The sequence below is a fragment of the Schistocerca gregaria genome, unplaced genomic scaffold, assembly GCF_023897955.1.
Source record: "Schistocerca gregaria isolate iqSchGreg1 unplaced genomic scaffold, iqSchGreg1.2 ptg000286l, whole genome shotgun sequence".
NCBI classification, from domain to species: domain Eukaryota; kingdom Metazoa; phylum Arthropoda; class Insecta; order Orthoptera; family Acrididae; genus Schistocerca; species Schistocerca gregaria.
In genome coordinates, this window is record NW_026061776.1 from 1,344,333 (window position 1) to 1,369,981 (window position 25,649).

Genomic DNA, 25,649 nt, shown 5'->3' on the forward strand with positions numbered 1-25,649 from the left:
TTCAAGTGAGTCCATTTTGAGTTACATAATCAATATAATTTCAATATTTTTGGTTTTGTATTGTATATGCAATGTATAGTAGCCAACTGTGATTTTCATGGTGTGAACAATTTTACATCTTTTTCCCTTGATAATTTCCTTTTGGAATTATACATGATGGCAGTAGACTGTCAACAAACTCTGCTCAAAACACCCCGACACCAACCATGAATCTTCTGCAAAATTGCAAATTCTTGTGATTTAATGAACACATGTAAGGCAAGTTCATAATACTTCGTAGGTGCCTTAAGCACAATTGCTAGAACATATACCACAGATAAATCACATGTGCATTTGGATCCAGTATAAATGAGTCCCAACTCGATGAATGTCAGTGAACCAACATGTAGTTAGTCAAAGAGGTTCTGTTCTACAGGCACTGAGTTTTCAGAAGATTTCATCTCCTGTAGTCATGCGACCATGTGTTCCAGTCTCAATTTTGTGCAAAAGCATGTTCTACAGCTCATGGTACATTGTTATATAGTTTTGTTGTTTACTGGAACAACAGCTATTCAAGAGGTAGAACTGCTGCTTCAAATTGTGGCTCACAATGAATACAGTGCAAAAGTCTATCCTCAATTTTGGTAACAGTTGTTTCATATCTAATGTTGGCTGTTATCTTCTAATGTTCTGTTACTCATATTGAGCAAATCAGAGGCCGTGACCTTAATTTTTCTTTTTAAGTAACTGTTAATTAACATGTCTTGATCAAAAGACACAATAGATGTCCACTACATCAATATTAGAGCTATTGCCTCATGAAGTATCATAATTCCCAGTTCTTTCCATATTGATACATGTATACAATGTTTGCAATCAGTATGACAGTTCGTCTCAAGTGTTTCCCCTGTGATCCTTGAACAGAATTCCCGTTGAAATATTGATGGGGCTTATAGTGGTGACTAAGTACATAGAATTTTGAACAGGAACATGTTTTGTTTCCATACAGCAATATATCCCCCCCCCCCCCCTCCCTCTCTCCCATATCTGGTTGCTGAAACAGCGATAGTAAATTACTATACCATGGGTAAATAGCACAAAAAGTACTCGGTCATTTAATATTATTTAATATTTCTCTGTAAACTTCTATGTATTTGGAAATCAACAGCATCATCAGGCAAGTTGATAATTCATCATTCCAGCTCATCAACATATTTATAAATTTACTTATTACACTGAGAACAACCTTTTTTTTTTACGTCCTAACAAGGCACAATTTATATCTTGTCTGAATTACACAGATGGAATTGTCCTTTTGGCACATCCTTTAATCCCAAAATCCTCCTTGCCTCAGCCTCTGCAAGCCCATCCCACCACTATTCCCATCTCCACATTTCATTTCACTCGACTGATCCACATTCACAGTTCCTGTCTGTAGTCTCCCATGACCTCTGTCCTAACTGTCTCCTTGCAAACCAACTCAGCCACTTCATTAGGTGCTTCACAACACACCCATACCACTGCTGGGGTAAGCTCACCAGTGCCACATTCTTATGCCAGCCCCTTGCTTTCTCTACCTTCCAGCCATTTACGATTCTTCCCTTCACCTGTATCTCCATTTTTCTGTCAATCACTCAACTGAGTAACCACTCATCCCATTCAAAATGCTGGGTTTTGACAATGTAGATGGCCACAGTAATGTACCCAGCCATGCGTGTGCACGTGAGCATTTTTTATTAGTTAGCTCTGAAGGAAGACATTATCCAAAACTTCAGTAATGTTTTTCATCTCGTTTATGTGCCTTCTGACTGCTGAACTATTTTGTATTATCTGTATTCTGGCCAGGACTTTACAGTATCATATCAGCTTATGTTTCAAATGTGCTAAATTTAAGTGTTGAGAATTTCTCTTGCTCTTCATATGCTACTGTGTGCCTTCAACCACATGAATAACACCTTTTTCTAACTTAACTAGAATAGGCATGCATATTCAATAACAGAGATATGTAAACAGGCAGAAACAGCATTGTAACCTATAAGACAAGTGTCTGGTGCAGTTGTTAGATCGGTTACTGCTGCTACAATGGCAAATTATCAAGATTTAAGTGAGTCTTAAGGTGCAGTTATAGTCAGTGCACGAGAGATGAGACATATCATCTCCAAGGTAGCGATTTTCCTGTACGACCATTTTACGAGTGTACCGTGAATATCAGGAATCCTGTAAAACATCATATCTCCGACATCGCTGTAGCCAGAAAAATATTCTGCAAGAGCAGGACCAACGATGAATGAAGAGAATCATTCAATACGACAGAAGTGCAGCCCTTTCACAAATTGCTGCAGACTTCAAAGCTACGCCATCAACAAGCATCAGTGTGTGAACCATTCATTTAACGAAACATCATTGATATGGGCTTTCGGAGCTGAAGGCCCACTCGTGTACCCTTGACAACTGCATAATATAAAGCTTTGCAACCAACATTGGACTGTTGATGACTGGAAACATGTTTCCTGGCCTGACAAGTCTCATTTCAAATCTTATCAAGCAGATGGACATGTACGTGTATAGAGACAACCTCATGAACCCATGGACCTTGCAAGTCAGCAGGGAACTGTTCAAGCTGGTGAAGGCTCTGTAATGGTGTGGGACATGTGCAGTTGGAGTGATATGGGACCCCCGATTCATCTAGATACGACTGACAGGTGATACTTATGTAAGCATCTCGTCTATCACCTGCATACGTTCGTGTCTATTGTGCATTCCAACAGACTTGGGCAATTCCAGCAGGACGATATGATACCCCGCATGTCCAGAATTGCTACAGAGTGGCTCCACGAACACTCTTCTGGGTTTAAACACTGTTGATGGGCATTGAACCTACCAGATATGAACATTATTGATCATGTCTGGGATGCCTTGCAACATGCTGTTCAGAAGAGAACTCCACCGTCTCTTACTCTTTCAGACTTATGGAGAGCCCCACAGGATTCATGGTGTCAGTTCCCTCCAGCACTACTGCAAACATAAGTAGAGTCCATGCCATGTCATGTGGCGACACGTGTGTGCGCTCGCAGGGGCCCTATATGATATTAGGCAGGTGTACCAGTTTCTTTGGCTCTTCAGTGTATAAAGGCTATTACAATGATGTTTAAAGCAGTTGACAACCGAGATAAAAAGCTGATCTAGAGTCCGACTATCACGACACAATTTTCTACTGCAGTGCTTTTTTTGAGTGCCTCCAGGACTGCTGCCGGCTATGCCAATATTATTGTCATTGGTGACAAAGTTCGTATAGTCTAAATTCCACATCTGATTTTAACATACAAAAACAAAGCACTATTACACACAGGTACTAGTTTTGAATCACAGTACCATCATCTGGATGTCCATATTTAATATCTTCCATAATGAATACTTGCATATGCAGAAATACAGTTATGAAGAAAAGCGGCCTAGTTTTACTTCAAAATCTCCAACTTTTATCCCTCTGTGATTATGTCCACTTTGTGTGCACTAGACAGACAAATGTATTGAAAAATCAGCTGACATAGGAAGTGAACACTGTCAGAGACACTGCTGAAGAAAAAGACACACACTGGTAGACTAGAGGTAGTGTGATGAGACAGAATAGAGGGACAGAAGTTAGAAATTTTAAAGTAGGATGTGAACTTTTTGTCAAAATAAATATTTTATGGTAGTTACTTTTCACAGTATATTCCGGAACTTCTGGATGACTGCGTAAACAGAGAGAGACAAATGATGAGAGTGCAACTTTAAAACACACAGCTGTTTCTAACACTACTTGTGTGTGTCGCATGCCAATCAAACATAATGACTTAGCTATCACTACATCACATACCTAAGACAGGTAATATTAAAATAGTTATATCCATGCAAGCAGTTCCAGCCATCTGATCAAATTAGTAATCAGTGTGAAGTTGCAGTAAATTTCCCCAAACATGTCACCAGGTTTAATGTTTCCTAGTGAACGAAATTGTAGGCTCTATACATAATGTATGCAAGATATTTCATACAAATAATAACTGTCTATGTAGTGCAATTCATAAACACAATAACAGTCAACTGTTTTTCTAAGAATAAAGTTTTACTGGAGACAGTAAAAATTGTATATTTCACACTAGCCAATAAAATTGCAGCTTCTTGGTATGATATTAACTACTACCATTTTCATATGATTTCACATGCATTTATTTAAACAAAATTAACATGTCACTGGAAATATACTGTCTGCCTCATGTTACACTATGAAAGAACTGGGAAGTATTGGAAATGGAGGGGAAAATAAGTTATCTACAAATAAGTTAATTTCTCAGAACTCTTTGCAACAGCGGATTTATCACTCATAAAATGAATGAACAGCATAGAACCAGCTTTCATCATAATGCAATTATACTTCTTTGCAATAACACACAAACAAAACAATATTGTTTACTATGAATAAACCAAATGAGGTTGCACTGTTTGTAACAGACCAGTCTTGTATTTGGGGTGGCTGAAGACCCTATCCTCATCAGACTATTCTGATTTAGGTTTTCCATGGTTTCCCTAACATACTAACAGGCAAATGTTTGGATAGTTCCTACTGTAAGGCCACAACCAACTATCTGCCAAATCTTTGTCAAACTATACTTGTAAACATGTGAATGTCTGAACATAGTACCAATGTTTCTCTTTACTAAACTGTAATATTATGACATGTTTAACAGCCCTGTAAAAAAGTTCCAAAAGAAGAACAACAACAACAAATATTGTGTTCCCATTTTTGACAATCTATCAGGTCCTGGAGTAAGACTACAAAGTCTGTCACCTGCATACTTCGGCTTATATGTGCTGGTCACCTACTTGCAGAGAATGCTAAAGAATGTGTCATACAGTAATGCAACTTGCTACCAACAGCAACAGCTGAAGAAGAAGCAAGAAACAAATGGCAAGTGGATCAACCACTTGACATTACAACAAGTGTCTGAACAGTGGTGCTAGTCATTTTGAGCATTTGTTATAACTGTGGGAGACTAAGGTGGCAGATATCCACCTTATTAACATTGTATAATTGTGCACAGTAAGTTTTCTGACCAACATTTGTGTATATTTATTTAGGGACATTTTTAAATCCTCACGTCATAAAAGAGATAAAACATACTTACAAGAATTTTGAATATGAAGACACGTATGTTGCTATAATCATTAGTTTGACCTCCACGGTCTTTTCTTGCTAACCACAAATTTCTTGTACCACAAAAACGTAAAAATTATTCCTCTTCACAATGTGCACAGATGTACTCTATCACCTTATTATCTTGCAGATGAAGGTGTAAAACACATTCTGTATCATTAACAAATAACTAAATATGTCTCCATGGTACGATTATGTATCAATTTCCACCTTGACTTTCCTCACCATGTTTATATAAAGGCATTTCATGCTTTTAACATGCAATCCACAGCTACGACTGAAAAATTTCCCCTCCTTTAACAGTTCCAGGCACATTCTTAACACATGTACATACTGCAAAAAGCAAACAACATCCTAACCCAATCACAACATAACTATTAATGCTGCGCACTTATGCTCCAGTTAGTAAAATTCAAATAGGAAAAAGACCATGGAAGCTGATAATTATAGGCATAAATTATTTTAAACTAAGAGTCTTTTTCTTACAAACACACTTACTGCTCACCCAGGAAGAGCCCTTTGAGCAAATACACAGTAACACAACAATGAAAATGGCTTATCACTTTCATTCCAAGGATACAAATATCCCTCTTTGGTTATTGACAAATTAACACACATTCATGCGTATTGGTAACTTTTTTTCTATTACAATGAGCGTCAGCTATTTTAATAAACATATTCTTGCAGGAAAGAAAGGAGTGTTTATCATCAGATTTTATTAAATCTTCCATATAACTTTACAATCTAAAGTAATTGTCAGACTTTTTATTGTCTTTCTTGCTTTGGCATAGAAAAATTACATCACAGAGACCACCAACTACTCACAAAATATGGAACACACAGAAACTTTTATATCTGCCTTTAGCATCTTCATGTCAGTAATGACATAATTGAAAATCAACACTAGGATGATCATTTTAGAGCCACTGATCACCTGAAAGATAAAAATTTTAATAGAATTATCTAAAATGCGTAAGCTGTACTCAACAATGTAATAATGAACATTTTTATTTTCATTGCATAATAAAACCATCAATTTAAATCTGTATATTCCTTGGGGGTATTTTGCTCCAGTCGTTGCAACTACATAAAATGTGTGTTTTCTTCCACCAGACACATTTTGCTATACCTCAATAAAGCGAAAATCATCTGGTGGGGAAAAAAATGCATTTTATGTAGCTGCATTGACAGAACCAAACTACCCTGAAGGGTTGTCAAGGAACTACAGACAATATGGCTACACAAATGAAGAATTTAATCTGTGTAAGCTTAATAATGACATTCACATGATAAAAACAACATACTCACCATTTCCATTCTGTTTAATGCAACATTTCATTGAATGGGAAAACTTTTCTGATATCTTTCTTCTGCAATAGCTGCACAAAATGATTAACTTTGAGAGCAGGGCCCAATTTAAGACCAAGTTCATACAGCACATCACGACGTGTTAGCAACAACAATGACCTTCCATCAATTTCCTAAAAGCAATTAAATACAACTTAGTTGCTACTACATTAAAAAATAAGTGTGTGAAATAAAACATAATAGTAATAGTCTATTCATAGCAAAGCGTTTCGCCAAAATTTTATTCTCTACACTGAATATTACTCCACTCAAAATGTGTTTCCAAGAACGTGAGATGGCTACAAGAAATGAAAGCGGTGAAATTGCGTTGTTGATATACTAGGGTACTATTACAAACATTTATTTTTCATTGGTTTCTAATTAGCATATTACAAATTTTCTGGAAAATTATCTCACTGTAGCTCACAAATAGCACTGCATATACACGGGGGGAAGTTTCTTATCTTCATACAGAATGGAAGATTGTCAATTGCTTTTTTGTTTGATTACAGTATTTCATTTCTATGTACCAATAACAGAAATGTCCCTGTAGATGCTGGTCCAGCATGGACAAGAGTAACACCAACATCTTTTCAGAAAACCTAAATAAGTTTTCTTTTCCACTTAACTCTGCAGGAGGAGTAAGAACCCAGAATGCATCTTACTCAAAGGGCTGTAAGATTTAGATATTGAGGGGGGGGGGGGGGGGGGGTAGCAATTAAACACTGTCGAAGTGACATGAAGCTGAAATGATAAGCAGCTTCAAAAGTTTCTAAGGTAAGTTGCTATATTCACATTCAAATGGCTATATTCACATTACTCCTATCCCGGACACTCGAGGGTGTGAAAGAGAGGCATTGGTCTGATGTCTGCTAAGCGTCTGGAAAAAATGATCACTAAATTTGAAAAGACAGGTGCTTTTGAAGTGCAGTGGGGCAGGAGAAGGAAGGCAGTCGATTCGACGTCGTCGAAGATGAGGCCACAGTATACCAGGAGGGGTCGAGCAGTGTACAGAGAATTGCCCAAATGTTGGATATGCCTGTGAGCACAGTGCACAAAATCCTATGAAACCTCCTGCATTGCTATCCATACAATATGACCCATGTCCAGAAGCTGCTTCCTGCTGACCTGCCAGCAAGACAAACATTCACTCTGGAATTTCTTGCTCACATGGAAGCGAACAATGAATGGCCATGGAAAATTCTGTTGACAGATGAAGCCCATTTCCATCTCCAAGGACATGTCAGCACACCAAACTGCAGAATACGAGCAACACACACACACACACACACACACACACACACACACACACACACACACACACACACACACAAGCCTGTACCACTTCATTCTGCAAAGGTGGCTGTGGTGCGAGTTGACGGCAGCAGCATTTATCATACAGCTGTATTTTTTAAGGAGATGAGCCCTGAGAGTCCTTTTCCTGTATCATCATTGGTAAACGCTACCAGTATCTTTTGCGCACCAACATCATTCCAGCCCTTCAACAGTGTTGATAGGATTATTTTTATGCAAGACTGCACACACTGTACAGCCAGTGAAGCAGCTGCTGCAGAGGCATGTCGGAAATGTTAGAATTATCAACCGTTGTTTCCCTTCAGTAATCCGTGTCTCTTCTGGCTGAGAGGTTATCTGAAAGACGATGTGTCGAGTGCTCCAATTATGAATGTAGCTGAAATGAAGACACACATTGTCCAACACATTCTGAATGAGACCCTCTGAGACGTTCCGCTCTGTTCTGGAATGTGCTGTCCCTCAATTTCAACTTGGGGCAGCAAATGGTGGAAAGCCTATGTAACATGTCTTGTGCCAGTCTTACAACAATTACAAACCAATGTCATTTTGCTTGTTATGTGGTTTTTCGCCATAGGACAGCCAAACTTGTGCAGTCATGCATATTTAACATTATAGCTGATGTGATGTGCAACTCTAACCATAGCCATCGTATTGTGATTCATGTCATTTGTAGCTGACCACATTTACATTAAGACACTTACAGTGCTCCCTATTGGTAAAATTTTCATCCCCTCCCCCCATGATGTTGCCCCTCGTCAATAACATCCTGTCCAAATTTGACACCATTCTGAGCAATGATTCTCTTTCTACAGCATTTTGAAACTGAAACTTTAATTATGCACACCCTGCATATCTCAAGATTTCTGCATTAATAAAAGAAAACCAACATCTGGTAGCAGGCACAGATCCAGGAGGAGTGTTGGGGGGTTGGGGGAGTGGGGGCGCAGGGCATGGGGATCATAACTCATTATTATGTATGAAACTTTCATTTATTATTATTATTATTATTATTATTATTATTATTATTATTACATATGTAACTTATCAAAATTTAGTTATCACATTAAGATTTCATGAACTATCCCTCTATGCACTTGCCAACTTTGAGGAATATATGTTCATACTTTTATGCAAGAATTACACTGCAAGGGCAACTTCAAGCACTCACTACATTGATGAGCCACAGTAAACATTAAATGATAGGTGCTTCACAGACTGGCAAAGAATACTGAATAGCGACAACTACCCAGCATTATAAATGGGATGTACGAACATGAACGGGTGCAGCAGTATCCAGGATCAGCGGGTTGTGGGATGGAAGAAATAGCAAGACTATATCTACAGACATCAAATATGCTGTGACGGTAGAATAAATAAATTTAAAAAAATCAATCACATAAGCTATTGCAGGCTGCCCGCAAAAACAACTATAAAAACCAGGGAAGTGCTAGTAGGAATCGCACTCGTGAGGGTTCCGTACTAACTAAATTACGTATGTAGATGACTGGTGGTGGTAGTGGTAACACTAACAACAACAACAACAACAACAACAACAACAACCAACAACAACAACTTTGTGTGGCACAATGGCCTTTTACAAGCCTTCCTATTTGACACCAGATCGGTGACTTGCATGTCGCTAACCTATCTCAGTTATCCAACTGGGGTAAGGGAACCTACAGTTGATCGTGGAACCCAAAGCTGGCAACTCCTCAAACTGTTCAGCGGGCAAGACTAATTGAAAACAAACATCCACAGTCCAGCCAAGATTTGATTCCCTATCCTCTCAGTTTCCAGGTATGAACTTTACTGCTAGACCCTGAGCCCCAAGGTGTGTATGGATAGCTCATCTATAGGGTTTGATGGATGAGTTAGTGAGTATCAAAATATGTGACATACATGGTTGTACCTTTGATGGCATTGACTTAGAAGCATACATTATTTACACTGCCATGGGACCTTTGTCCTTAATACCTGACATGAATTTCAACTTGATGCTTCTACCTGTCCCTGAGAAAAAGGGCTCTTAACACTCAGACAGACAGACAGACAGATAGGAATTAACGTGATCCTATAAAGGTTCAGTTTTTACTGTCTGAGTGACAGAATCCTAAAAATGGTTAAGTTTGCAATGCACCACTAAGCTGAACTAGTACCACGCAAAGTCTGCAACAACTGCCTGGTTTGCAGAGAGACATTTCCTGCTGCCTTTCCTATTTTCTCCGATTCCCAACACTATTTTGTCCAACACACTATAAATCAAAGTTGAAATAAATTATGTCAAAATGGGTCTATAGCTATTTCACTTACGTGATGACGAAAAGCTTCTGCTTGAGCAGCACAGCCGTGTTCTTGCAAATACTTGCAAACTTCATCTACTGTCCAATTTGTAGGGTCAGGAGTTTTTTCTTTTGGAACGTACTTTTTAAAAAATGGGTCTTCTTCTATTAAACGTTTAATTTTGTCTGGTGCCGTAGTTGATGTAACTTCTGCTGCTGTAGTAACTGAAACAGAACGGTAATAAATATGTTATAATCTAAATTATATCCCATTTGATTATAAAGAATTATTAGTTTAATGTTTAAGAATTATTAGTTTAATGTTTAAGAATTATTAGTTTAATGTTTAAGAATTATTAGTTTAATGTTTATTTATTGTTCAGCTAATTCAAACTTTATAATGTGTAGCCTCTTTAATAACAAGCTAACATACAATTTCAATCACTGTTCAAACACTTCTCTCTCCTGCTGCCCTCTGCTGGTTGAAGCCTGTGACTTTCTTCAGTTCTTCATCCCAACAGTCAGGTGGTCTGCCTTGCGGTCTTTGCCTTTCTCTGGGACTTCACTGTAGTAATGCTTATGTCTATCTTTCATCATTTCTTCATGTGATATGTCCTGCCCATTTTTATTTTGTAGCTTTTCCCAGCTTGTGCCATTCCACTACAACCTGAACTACTATTATTGCTCATATGTCTTCACTTCTTTTCCAGCGTTTTCCAACCTTTCAACAGCTCTGACGTGTTCTAAGTTTTCTTCTAAAAAGCTCATTCAAAATGAAGTTTCAGTCATATGTCAGTTCAGAAAGAACACAGTGTTCGAAAACAACCTTTTTCCTAAGTTTGTTGGCAATATTAGATTTAAAAACTTGAATCTCTTCCTTAAACCTTACAACCTATCTTGTTTCAATGAAAAATTTCAGGTTTTAAGTCTCCTTGGGTACTTATTAACTGTCCCAGGTAAACATATTTGCTAACATTTTTAGATAGTAGTTGTTCAATATTATTTGTCTCGCAGTTACCAACTTTTTGTGCATAGTATTTGTTTTGATCAAATGTTATTTTAAAGACCACTTTATAGCAACTATCTGATAAATCCTTTATGAAGGACTGCAATTGCAGCATACTGTTGGCCGGGAGTGAGTCATCTGGAAATCTCAAGTTAGTGAATCTTCTCCCATTTTTCCTAATTTCTCTTTTTTTCCACTTAGTTCTGGACACAGTTGTCTTAGGGACTGCTATAAATAGTTTCAGGAATATACGGTCATACTGCTTTACTCCCTTTCCAATTGAAAATTCCCTTAAGTGTTTTCCTATGCAGACAGAAGCCATTTAGATATCATAGATTTTACATAAAATATTTATGTACTTTATCTCCACACCTTGTTCAGTCAGATTCTGTATAAGAGCAATTAAGCTGAGAGAAGCCAAAGCCTTTTTCAAAGTCTATAAGAGCTACACATAACTGAATTTCATATTCATTAGCGTGATTAACTGCTTCATGCCGGGTGTACATACAGTGAATTGCTTTCCAACCACTGTGGAATCCAGCTTATTCTATGAGCCATTTGTTTCCCATAATAGCGCTAACACAATTTGTAAGGACTTTAATGAAAACTTTGTACGTAACAGTGAGTAAATTGATGATATATTAGATCATAAGAATTTCAACAACAAAATTTAAGCAATGCACACAAATATGGTGGCAGGTAATAGAAGTAACAGTCTTATAACAGAAACATAATGAACACCCCCCCACCCCCCCCCCACACACACACACACACTTATATAAATACTGAATCTTATATTTTTATGATGGCCTTAAATCAACTGACACACTTTTATGGGAAATTCAGAAAATTGTTTAAACTCTGCATAACAACTTTATATGAGTTATACAATGCAAGTGTGATTGTTAAAAAAAGATAATTATTTCTAATGTTATATTTTGATTATGTAATTAATCATTAAAAGCTGGAAACTGATAAGATACTGAATTCACACACTCCTTTTCAAGGGCACTGACTCTCCAAAATTACTGTGGGTCCATATCAATGTAGTGTGTGTTTCCCAGGGAGTCTCAATATTTTTTTTAAATGATTACCTTCCTCCACTCAACTTGCCAGTAGGCCCTCTTCTTTGTACTAGTTATTAAAGCATTAACACCCCTTAAGTCTACAATATAAACTCTTGTGTCCTTCAAAGCGGAAAAAAAAAAATCCCAATTATGTGAAAACAGTTTTCACTGAAATTTTAAACCACACCACTGGGGTGTGAGGAGGAGGAGGAGGAGGAGGAGGAGGAGGAGGAGGAGGAGTGGGGAGGAGGAGGAGGAGTGGGGAGGAGGAGGAGGAGTGGGGAGGAGGAGGAGTAGGAAGGGGACCTATCGATGTAGTCTGTAACAATCGGCTAACAGACACAATTCTACATTTCACAATACCAATGCATCATTCCACAGCAACAATCAGTGTTTGACAGTCCACTGAGTCATCGTCTTGACTGCCATTCTGTGCAGGCCACTACAGATTTTTTTCATAGAAAGGTTAAGTGCTTGTCAGGCTGATACTAGCATGTCTCTCACTATAAGGGCTGTAATACAATGCTTTCTTGTGTCGTCAAAAACAGTCTTATGACAAAGTGCTGACAAAGAATGTCACCGTTCCTCATTTTCCAATACTTCCAGTTTCCTCAGAAATTCTCATTTTCCTGTAGTATGGCTGCCACCGTGACTTGAAATCAAGCATCAAACAAAAAAATTTACCCGGTTTAGAACTTTTAAGAACTTGACACAGCATGCACTTTGTCCTTGTTTCTTTTTTATAATGCCAAAATCTCTACTGTATGGTCAAGAAACTGTGTCCTATCAGTAGAAAGTGACTTCAAATTTTGTTGAATCTCCCAGTACCTGTCAGGTCCAACAGAAATCTGCCAAGAGACTTCTATTCTGATCTGGGCAGTCATCTGAAAATAGATGAAGTTTACTGTATTCTTGTGGTATAAATGAGCACACTTCATTTGGACTCTTCTTGCCTTCCCCCTGATGTTAGGACACATTATGCCTGTTTAAGTCTTTCTATTGTGTATTCAAAATACCTGACAGACGTGGTGTGAGGAGAAAGTATTAAATGATACACAGCATTGTCAGTGCTGCTATCAAAGCTTTATTTTCAAAGGAGCACAAGTCACGACTGTAATAACTCTTTTAAAAGGGTAAGAGTCGTTGACTAACAACAACATTTTGTCAGAATCCTATAGAATGTACATTAACTGATGGACTGATACCCCTTTAACCATTGGACTATTACAGACGTGATTTCTGCAGTCCGTACCAAGCACGACTGAGCAACATTAGGTGAATAGTGCAGTGATGATACCTGTGCTGAAAAGATGACATTCTGGACACTATGAAATATTTATTTTTCGCTTTTAAGAAAACTATTAGGTGAAAAAAAATTATTTTTGACATTGTATCAGCTGACATCTTCGCTAAATAAAGGACTGAATTTCATTTCATTAATCATCACAGTTACTGTGATGTGTAAAGCACTGCAAAAAAAAAAATTAAAGAGTTTGCAGAGGTAAAAAAGCATTGAGTAGACTTTCTGTATCGTTGATTTTAGCTTGTACATTGCTGTGTATGAAATATACACAACATACCAAAATTTCATTTAAAAATGAGCACAACAATATCTGATTTCATTCTCGAGATATTGGTTTTTATATTCCCTGCATAACGGAAAACATGGTCATACCAATGGTCATATTTCATAAACATTTGAAGATATCGAAACCAAGTTTTTACGGCAAATGATAACTTGCAAAGGGGCACATGTTTTTTATGTAAATACTCGAAACTTTTTTATTCACTGTGATATGGAAGTAACTTGTCAGCATCACAGAGAAGTGGCGGAAAGGATATGTAAACACGTCAATAGTGCTTAAGGAAAACACTTGAGGCTGCATTCAAAAATGTCCTTAGCACCTGGGAAGAGCACAACATGACAAGTTAACTCATCCATAGCACTGGAAGTATTTATTTCATGCAGTTTCATATGTAGTATCTCAAGCAATGGCACACTCAAAAATCACATAATTATGGACCAACAGCCTTTTAAAAACATACAATTCAATTAAAGCAAAAATTATGTTGATAAAGTTTCCGGAAAAGGCGATATTGTGTCTACTGAGACTAGTGACTGACATACAAGGGGGGATTCAACAAAGACCAATACTTTTTTTTCTTTGTAGGTTCCGTGATAGGAAACTATCTGTACCACAAATATCTGAAAAGAGCGTGTTTCTATATATAATGCCCATAGGCGGCAGCATTCTCGTATTGGTAGTCTCACACTACCTTGTCGACACACACTATACATTTCACATACCAAACAATGCAGATGACACACAAGGACTAGAACAGTGCAATAAAATACTGTGAGTGTTTAAACCATACAGCCATTGAAACTTATAAAAAGCTGCAGCAACTGTATGGTGGTGATGCAGCATCTCATGCAACAGTGTTTAGATGGTTCAAGGACTTAAAAAAAGGCCAACTTGTCTGTGTTAAGCAAAGTGGGCCAGGTGTTTTGGCTTCTATTGTGGCTGAAGTTAACGTCAACACAGCTGCTGTGATTGTCCGTAAGGACTGGCTGATAACAATATGTAACCTCAGTGAAGTGTTATGAATTTCATAAAGCACAGTCTTTACTATTATGCATGATCATCTCCATATGATTTGTCTCTGTGCCCATTGGGTGCCACATCTGTCGACTCCTAAATAGAAGTCTGTGTGAATGGTGACAAGCCATGTTGTGCTGTACCTGCTTGCTGATGGAGGGGACATGTTTCTGGAATCAATTATCACTGATGTTGAATCACAGCTGCATCATTACAATCCTGATGGAAATCTAGCCAGCAGCGTGGAAATCTAGCCAGCAGCGTGGAAATCTAGCCAGCAGCGTGGAAATCTAGCCAGCAGCGTGGAAATCTAGCCAGCAGCGTGGAAATCTAGCCAGGAATATTGTAGGGTTTAACAAGGATGTTACGGAGGTTAGGGGGTGACCAACTCTGGTAGACCAACACCTCCAACCTATCACCCGCAGACTCCCATCCTACATCAAGGACACAAACCACTTCCTACAACGTGAATATTCCCAGACTACCTTCTCTACCCAGCGGTTCCTACCCCTGTAACCGACCCTGCTGCAAAACCTGCCCCATGCATCCCCCCCCACAACCACCTACTCCAGCCCCGCTACTGGTAAAACATACACAATTCAAGGCAGGGCCACGTGTGAAACTACACGTCATTTATCAGCTGACATGCCTGCACTGCACAGCCTTTTACATTGGTATGACAACAACTAAACTGGCTGAGCGCATGAACGGACACAAACGAACTGTCCGCCTAGGAGATGTCCAATACCCAGTAGCGGAGCATGCCCTCCAGCATAATTCTAGGGACCTAGGAACCTGCTACACCGTATGTGCCATTTGGCTTCTCCCACCCAACACCCGTCCCTCTGAACTGCGGAGATGGGAACTTGCACTCCAACACATCCTTTCATCCCGCCATCCCTCTGGACTGAACCTACGTTAAACAACCTCACTCCCATTTACTCTTCAGTCTTCTCCTCTTTCTCTTTCCTCTTTAGCCATTCATGCATCTTTTCATCCTACATCTTTATACTATATACCTCCTTACCTCTGTATGCATCCTCTTTGGTTTGAAGCTGGCACAGTACCTACAGTAGAATATCTTTGGCTTCCCTCTGACAACCATGCCTCCATCCTTGCTACCCTCCCTGTTTTCCTTTCCCTGTTGCTTGATAACCTGGGTTGTGAATAACTAAATCCACTTTCCCTTCTTCCCTTTCTTTCCCCTCTCTCCTCCCTGATGAAGGAACATTTATTCCGAAAGCTAGGAACGTAAATTTTCGGTTGTTTTTTTGTGTATCTATCGGTTGTACTGAGCTGAGGTAAGTACTGGCCAGCCCCCTATCTCTTTGTTAGTATTTGTTTCACATCTTTATATGAGATTTTCCATTAATTATTTACTACACATAAGTGATAGCTAAACTGATGAAGCACAATGTAAAGAAATGACCAAACCTTTCTTTGACTGAGTGGAGACTTCATTTGCGACCCGAGGCTGAGCACTGTCATGAAGTTGTGCTGCTTCTGGCTCTATTCATAATTACCTGTGTACCACATCCACCTTACAAACAAGATCTCGCACCTCCCCCTCGCCCATTCTGAGGCAGTGAGTATGGAAAGTGAGGCAATTCTCAAGGACCTGACAGAATGGTCTGCACCACATGCTCGAGAACTGGCAGAGGCTCTATAAAAGCGGATTTGAGTAGGAAGAGAGTACTTAGAAAAAAAAATCTCAGTCTTTGTTCATCAGGCCTCATATTAATCTGCTTCTTTGCAGCCATTGTCATATTTATACTATAATACTTATTACTGGCCCATCATTGGCCATCTCCAGATTCTATTGATCACTACAAATAGAATCTACAAACGAACACTGTATGGCTGAAACTGGTAAAGGTTGTTGTGTGATTAAAGAAAGTGGTAACGATTTTGCTACAGTTTAAATGAGGCACTGGCATGCAACTATTAAACTTAAAGAGATACACAAAACCTGTGGATTTATGGGGGATATTAAGAGTGTATACCAAAACAAATGAATTGCCTAATTCATGGACGAAATTTAAAGGCAGAGGCTAATTTCCATGGTACCATGAATCAAATGGTGCATTTATAAAGTATTTAAATGTCACTGTCCAAGTTAGTATTCCCAATTAATTTTGGAATTCCTTGGATGGTTTCAAAAACTGTTAAGTGTCTTTCTTAAGAGCACCTGCTTCCAAATGTCGCAGCATTACTAACACACGTCCATGAATTGGGCAACTCATTTGCTCTGTCCTCCTCTGTACACACTCTCTCTACGTCCCCCATTAGTTCAACATATGAATCCCACACATTCCACCAGTACTTAAGTATGTTACATAGGGGTTTATACAGTGCAAAAGGTCTGTTAGAAAAGTATCCAACCATATTTTTTTGCGGGCACCTGATTTGATCTGAATCTAGTACGCTTTTATGAGCCGACCTTGAACCTTCGTGCACATGCGTGAATTTTTTCCCACCTGACAACAGTGTCAGTTGCAGGCAAGCAGCAGTTGAGTGAGGTAGTATGTAGTGCTTGTGTCAGTTTTTCATTGCAAGGGAAATGACAGAACAATTGGAGCAAACCTGCTGCATCAAATTTTGCCAGAAACTTGGCGATCGTCAGGTGGAAACCATTTGGAAGATTCAGACGGCTTTAAGTGACAACGCTATAGGCGTTGCACAGATTAAAGTGTGGTAGAACTGTTTTAAAGTCCGCTGCACATTGGTGGAAGCAAACCACTCTCAGGTCAGCCACCAACATGCCGAAATGAACAGGTCACTGCCAAACTGAACGCTGTGGTGATACGGGACCATCGTGTGACTATCAGAGAAACTTTGAGTGAAGCGGACATCAGCGTTCTTTTGGCATATTCCACTGAGACCAAAGACTTCGCCATGCAGACAGTGTCAGAGAAAGTCATGCCATAGCTACTGACAGTGGAGCAAAAGCAACTTCGTGTTTGAAGTCTCACAGGACATGCTGGACTCCACAATCAGTGACTCCGACTTCATGAACACCATCACCACTTGTGACAAGTCCTGGATGTACGGGTACAAACCGGAAACAAAATCCCAGTAGTCACAATGGAAGCATTTCTCATCACCAAGACCAAAGAAGGGCCACAAACTGCGCAGCAATGTCAAAGTAATGCTGATTGCTTTCTTTGACTCCCACTGTGTAGTACACCACAAGTACACACCACAGGGTCAACCAATCGTCAAAGAGGATGTCCTCTGTCACCTATGTGATTGTATGTGGCGCAAGAGACTTAATTTGCAGACAACAGGAAATTGGCATTTCCATCACAAAAATGCTCCAACACATTCCTCGCACTTGATTCAGATGTTTTTGGTGAAAATTCATATTCTCTTTCAAACATGAGCTGCATTTGCACATCACTATACCTATCAACCAAGAATTTTCATTCATTCAGTCTCTAATCGAAGCTATTGGATTTCACAGAACTACTCTGTCTACTTTTAGAAAAATCTAAGCCAAAAGGAATCACCAATGCCACCAATTTGCAATTGCATCCAACAGCAGAAAATCATTCCATTCACATAAGATGGATTTTCTGGTAGGTATTGGCATTCTAACCTACTGGTAGTCCAGTGTTTCATATATTTTGTTGTCAGACAATAACAGCGTTAAATCTTTGAAAAAATGACAACTAGCCAATTTTCTTTAAGCATGCTTTTGTAATATTAAAATGAGTACTCAAGCAATGAATAATTCAGGATGGAATAATGACAATATTTTGAAAAGGATATGCTGCTACTCACTTTGTACAGAGTATTTTAAGTCACACACAGGCACAACAAGAAGCCTGCTAAACATGCAAGTTTTTGGCCAAAAGACCTCCTCCTAAAGTAGACAAAATGCACACACACACACACACACACACACACACACACACACACACACACACACAATAGTCTTTTGGTTAACAAAAGCTTATATGTTTAGTAGTCACTTTGTTTTTCCTGTCTGCGATTCAACGTCGTCTCTTATGGTGAGCAGCAGTCTATATTTCTCATAAAACAAGTATTGCTATTCCTACTGTGACATCATATTCAAACTTGTCAACACACACACAGATTATAACCTCTTTCAGTACTATGTTAAACTGCTGTTGACATGGAACCAAAAACTGACTGTCAAATTGTAAGTAAATAAACCCTTTGTAACAGCAGATGGGAATATTTACACAGAAATAGCACTTAAATCATAGGTGACAAATTGAAATTCTGTCTACAATTTTGATGGGAAGAGGTCATATCAACTTCAACATTTAACAGGTGCACTAGGAAGCTTATGGGACAAAAATAAGGGGTGACTAATGAATTACCTTTTGATGTTGTTGGTTTGATATCCAGAGGCAGCTTGATATCGAGAGGTGGCTTGATATCAACAGGAGGTTTGATATCAACAGGAGGTTTGATATCAACAGGAGGCTTGATATCAGCCTTGTCAATATCATCACAAGAAGAACACAGCCACTTAGTATGCCATTGTTCTTCAGTTATAGGTGGGTTGTGACATGTCAAATGGTATGCATCTCCACACTCCACACAAACTGCCATTGCTTCCTGCAACACAGAAACAAACTGTAGATACCACACACAGTTTCACTGTCAAGGAACTGGACATGCATTGTGACAATAACTCATAAGACTCATTCTCACAGCTTTGTAATACCACAGAAAACTTATTTTAAAATCTAGAGATTGCTTTCACAAAAGATCGCTTCAAATATTATTAGAATACACAAACAAAGGAAAACATTTTTAAGGCTAGTTTCCTAGAGAGTAATACACATCAAAGTCTGCCAGTTCATCACAGTTGACTTTGGGTGCCCAGCAACTTCTTTGATAGCCTGTATTGTAAACTAGTACATGGTGCCCTTATTTCATTAACTTGTTTTTATTTGTGTGCATACAATTATTTTTGCTCAGTGCTCTTTGAGTAACGAAAGCAACGGGTAACAGAAGATCGAGACTGCACAGAAATGAGAAAATTTGGATTTAATATGCATAAAAATGTGTTGGTGAGATATGAAACCAAATTTGTCAGTGACTTAAGGGTTTTCTAGTAATGCTTCTGCAAATTTAAACTTTGAGAATTTGAAGATTATTTCTTCCGACACTGCACTACACTGGTACCCTTGACCAATAAAGGAGCAGAAGGTAGCAAATTCACTAAGCTAGCATCCACAGTGCACAAATATAGTGAGCTGAGTAACTATTCCATTTTGTAATGAAGTCTACATGCTAGTCAAAGCCATATATGGGTAAAAAATAATTCTGTCTAAGGCATAGTGCAAATGTTGGAAGTTTTTATTCACTGGTACAAAAAATATGTGGTCAGAAGACTGTAGCTTAAAGATTGGACACAAAGCAAACAATATGCTATGTTAATTAGGATGTTGTTCCATCGCAGTATCACCAGTAACCTCCAAAGGATAGGCCCTGGAAGCTGCTTGACTTGTTTGTGTGGCTCAACCTCAGAAAGTGATTCAAATCGCATATTCTTTTCATGGTAGTGGTACAGTAATCAGCAAGTAATTCTGCATAACAAACTATGCAAACCAATGTCAATATACCAAAAATATCACTACTATCTTCATATCAAAAAATGCAAAAACTTATGAAGTAATAATTGACTTTTTACTGACGAAGTATTATAGCCTACACAATAATAATTAGTACCACGTGCTCTGCATGCTATCACCAGCATGTACAGGGTGGTCATAATTAAACTTTCCCTATCTGAGAGGAACCCCATCACAAGCGATTGTAGACAATGAAACGTTGTAAGGACATGAGGAAGAGAAAATAATGAATAAACCATTGAAAGAAACATTGAAAGCAACATTTAATTTTTACACAAGAAACATTTATTAATAGTTTACCATATTTGCTTTCCAGATTGCTAACATCATTTAATGTGACTGCCATCTGCATCCACAACAACCTGGAACTCTACTACAGATACCATTTCGTAACTGTTCACAGCATTTTTGAATGGTGGACCATGGAATGTTTAACAGTCTTGACACAGCTCATGCACTGTTCAAGAATTGCAGATTGCATAAAGCATTCTTCGCTGCAGTAACAATAAATTCTTGAAAAATTTGTGGCACAATTGGCCATCAGCCTCCCTGACAAGCCATTCTCAAATCACCATTTAATGCAAACTTCGAAATAGTGTTCTTCAATCCCAGTGTGGAAAGAGAACATCTCCATATTTCTTTAATGTAACAACAGTCACAAAGAGCAGCAGCACTATTGTCATTGTTTTGATGGAACAGCTTTAGGAGCGAAGCTCTGCTCATTTTGTCCACACTCATGTTGCCTGTCTGCAATTGTAATGCAAACTGATGCTTGTGTTTCAACCCTATGTCACAGTATCATTGCCAGTATCTAACAGAAGTCATAACACTAACACTACTAATAACACAAGTCAGAACATCATTCACGTAAAGTTGGGTACCTATAAGGTCAATAGTTATCCATCAACACTGTCTCAAGTAGTGAATGTTTAATTATAATCACCCTGTACAACTAATGTATGAGTCTGCATGATATGTACATCAAATTCCAATAAAATTGAATAAAGTACATGGTAATTGTTTTCAAGTGCAGATATGCCTGTAGTAGTGATTAAAATGTCCCAACTTGTTACAGATGCAAAAGTTTGCTTTCAAACACTACTTAGATTTTCTAACCGAGTAATGTGAAGCACGGTGGAGCAAGACAAAGCAAACACAGATTCCATGTATAAAATATGTATTAGTGAAATTTATATCAAAATCTTCATAACATTTTTCTAAAAACAAAATGACAAAATACTGAACTCTTTTGACTTTGGAATGCTTCAAAACTTTATGTGCAATGATCAGATAAAACAGAATAAAGTTTCTGGATACTTTAAACTGTTACAGAACGTGCCACACAGAAACTGAGTAACAAGATAAAGTAACACTTCAAGCAATTAAAGCAATAAATATTCACATATCTTTTTACTTACATTTTCACTTGTCTCAAAGCAGAAAGCACACAATTTACAGCCATGGCACACCCACTGATTCAACTGTGGTTTTTCCTTCCCACTGTTTTTTCCGACTATGCAGCTTGGATGAGCTGGAATTAAAAATTAGGATTAAGTTTCCTATGACAAAAATATTTTTGAAGTATGTGCACACATTTATAATGCTAAGAAAATGTAATGCCCACAAAATTAGGAAATTGTATGAAATTTCTGTTCTTGTAACTCACTCTGTCATGTAACAATAAATCATATAAAACATGCATTTCTTTAAAATTAAACATTTGTCTTCATCACAACATATAAAACTACATGGAGGCATGAAATTAAATTTTATGCAGTTAAACAACTAATAACTGTCTACAAACAGAATTGATGGATTGCTAGAAAACACTGCAAAATGCCAAACCTAACCTCAGGATGTAAAACAAGTAATGATCCCAGCAGAAAATAATATGATGTTATTAAATATGCCATATTACTTGTCTTTTTGAAAAGAAAGTAAGTAAGTAGTGAGACATAACAGAACAAAGGAGGATCAGAATGAACAATAATTGCTAGTAAACTCAGTGGTTTCAACCATCCGGAGTCATTACCATCAATTTAGTGACCAACCTACTTAAAATTTCAATGTATCTGACTATATTTTTCACTGAGAAGTAACAACCAAATCCAAAAAATAATTCTCTCTCTCTCTCTCTCTCTCTCTCTCTCTCTCTCTCTCTCTCTCTCTCTCTCTCTCGTCAGGAGTGGTGGGCAAAGGAGCAGATAGAGTATTCATCACAGTATTTCAAAACTTTCAGAGGGATGCACGGTGCATTTTTTACTAATGGACATTTTGCCAATGACATGTTACAGATATACAAACATATGTTCAAAGTGAGGTGGGTTCCCATACTGTTCACTGGCAAAACTATGGCACTATTCGTGTGGGGCCCCCATTTACTGTGTAAAACATTCCCACATGATAATACCTCCACTGCTTGCCTACACAGTATCCACTTATGAAGTGGGATTCAGCATATTCACACACTGCCATCACTGTATTCAAACATGTACTGACAAGGGAAACTCCTCATCAGCCCCCCCCCCCTCCCCCCCAATCGTATTTTATGGTAAGAGGGCCCAGTGGATAGCCCGTCAAAACCTGAAAACAGATCAAGCATGAAAATAGGAAGAAGGAGCACTGAACTGTGAAAAAAATAGAAACAGTGAACATTCCAAGGCCAAGAAGTGCAATACAGAACAGCAAAGTAGAGCAATGGGATTGTGGTTAAGAGGTCACGGTGCTGTATTGCCAAGCGGGCCAGCTGTATTCAGACCTCCCTTGTACCAAATTTTCTTTCCTTCCCTTCTGTTCGCTGTATTCAAATTTGTGCCTGTCATGGTTTAAGTCCGTTTGCAACAACGAGGTGTAAAGAAGGGACCTATAATAACAGTTGATTCTGAACAACTATGCTATTAGCAGCCGAAAGGAAATGGCTTTTGAATGGGACCCACAAACTTTTTATGACAAGGCGAGAAGTCAACCCTGTCATCAGAAAACATGTCTGGGATGCCATACACATATTAGTGACAGGACATGTGTCATATGACAGGAATCTCTTAGTGACACACCTAATTTGTAAGCTTAGTAATTGAGTGAGAGATGCCTCCTTGCCCGATTTAGGTGTACGGTTGAATGTGAAAGTGATCACTTCCAAGGAAACAATGAAACATAATAGTTTGTCACACAAGCTGCAACAAATGATAAATGCAACAGTTTTACAATCACACAGTTTCTCTGTGCTCTGTCACTACATATGTTTTTAATGTTTTTGAAGTTGTGCTCCATTTTGGAAGTTCTGACTCTGGAATTCCTTTGTTGTAACATAGTTCACACCCATTTATTTGTTGTTTTCATTTCTGTGAGACATGTATGTCATACTGCTCTCACTATTCATCACATTTACTTGTGACGGTAATGTATTCTTACCACATGACTCATATTCTATGAGGATTGACTGAAAAGTAATGCCTCCACATTCGTAACTCTTCAACATGCGGCAGGTACTGGCTTGTTCCGTAGCCTCTTCAACAGCTCCCGTTGGCGGAAAGCCTTAGCATTGAATAGCTGTGTTGTTACAGTGCAAAGTATTCACAATGTTGCAAACTCTGAAACAACGGCTACCAAGGGTCCGAAAGGAAAAGTGAAATGTTTTCCTGCAGCATGACAATGCCAAACCACACGCTTCATGTGCCACCACGGCACAACTTCAGAGACTGAATCTCACGACTGTACGGCATCCTCCATACAGTCCAGATTTAGCACCGCCTGACTTCCATCTGTTCCCAATAATGAAAGACTATCTGCGGGGACATCATTATGCTTCTGATGAATACTGTGGTTGTGGAAACAGACTTCTTCCGTGATGGCTTCAGAAAACTTTTTCGTCGTTAACATAAATCTGATTGGCTGGTGATTATGCCGAAAAGTGAATATTGGTAATTAAAGATCACATTCTAAGAAATATTATTCTAAGAATTATTTCCGAGTTTGATTTATTAAAGTATTCCCATCTAAACCCAATTAACGAGGGTGGAAGCATTACTTTTCATTCAGCCCTTGTATAACCAATGTATACTTTGACAACTGCCAAGACTACAGAAAGAACAAACATTTCAGTGACCAGAAGGACAGTTCATAATGTTATGGGGGAGGGGGGGGGGGGGGGGAAGAAAGAAAAATAAATGGCTCAATACAGTTATGAACATGGCTCATCCACTTCGCCATCCAACACCATGACAACTTAACCATGACGCTGCGGCTGTCGATGCTTGCTAAGTATTGCACTTATTAAGCTTGGACCATTCACAGTTTCTATTTTGCTTGTATTTCACAATTCAGTATACATTCTTCCTGTTTTCACACTTGATCTGAGTTCAGTTTTTGGTAGGCTATCCATTAGGTAATCTTACCACTAAATATGGGGGGGGGGGGGGGGGTGCAATGGGCAGCTTCCCTTGAGAGTATCATCAGTTCAGTTCAAGTGATCTATACAATCATTCAAGCATCAAGTTTCCTTGTTCCTCTACCCAAGCTCATCTCCATGGAGTGTGTATAATTAGAAAAATGTATCTGAATATGGAAAAGCAATTACTTTAATCGTGCACCTGTCAACTAATCAATGCCTCACCTGAACTATATAGTGAGTGCTCACCTTTAAGCCTTCCATTATGTGTATCCCACTTAGTACTTTTTACAAAATAGCCTCCAGAACTGAGGGGTGTGTGTGTGTGTGTGTGTGTGTGTGTGTGTGTGTGTGTGTGCGCGCGCGTGTGTGTGCGTGTGCGCATGACAAAAGAGAAGAGGGCCATATGGGGAAAGGAGAGGAGTACAATATAGGGAGTTCTACTTTTAAGAAGTAACAGTGTAGCAAATTTTACCTTTGTAATAATTGTATTTAAAATAAATAGATGTCAGGTTAGGAAGTAAATATAAGGTACTGTTGGGCAAGAAACTGATTACGCCTGTATGATAAAATTCTGTTTTATTAGACTGGTACCAATCATTCTACATAGCCTACCCAATTTTACACTTCAAGTACTGTACTTTTATATGTGAAATTATTTCACATGCGTGCTTATCTTTGCGTAACAATTGCGACTAAATTAACTGCGACCAAAACTATTTACATAATAGGCAATGCAAAGCCATTACAGTCTACAAATGGCTGCCGAGTTGCACTCCGTGGGCAGGAGTTAGATACACTTTATGTATAAAATGTTAGTAAGTATTGGACATTCCACTTTTTGTACACTTACAGTGTCACTAC

The 25,649-nt window shown here is 38.5% G+C and overlaps 1 protein-coding gene across 1 annotated transcript in view; it reads right to left on the reverse strand.

Annotated features, from left to right (window-relative positions):
* Positions 1-5,872: 5,872 nt before the first annotated feature.
* LOC126305236 (polyhomeotic-proximal chromatin protein) overlaps positions 5,873-25,649 on the reverse strand; it is a 57,598-nt gene continuing 37,821 nt past the window's right edge. The window contains exons 3-7 of the mRNA XM_049992026.1: positions 21,817-21,929; positions 19,136-19,376; positions 10,145-10,338; positions 6,482-6,654; positions 5,873-6,107 (exon numbers count right to left, since the gene is read on the reverse strand). Of these exons, the coding sequence (XP_049847983.1) occupies positions 6,496-6,654; positions 10,145-10,338; positions 19,136-19,376; positions 21,817-21,929 (707 nt within the window). The 3' untranslated portion in view covers positions 5,873-6,107; positions 6,482-6,495. The remainder of the gene's footprint in view (positions 6,108-6,481; positions 6,655-10,144; positions 10,339-19,135; positions 19,377-21,816; positions 21,930-25,649) is intronic.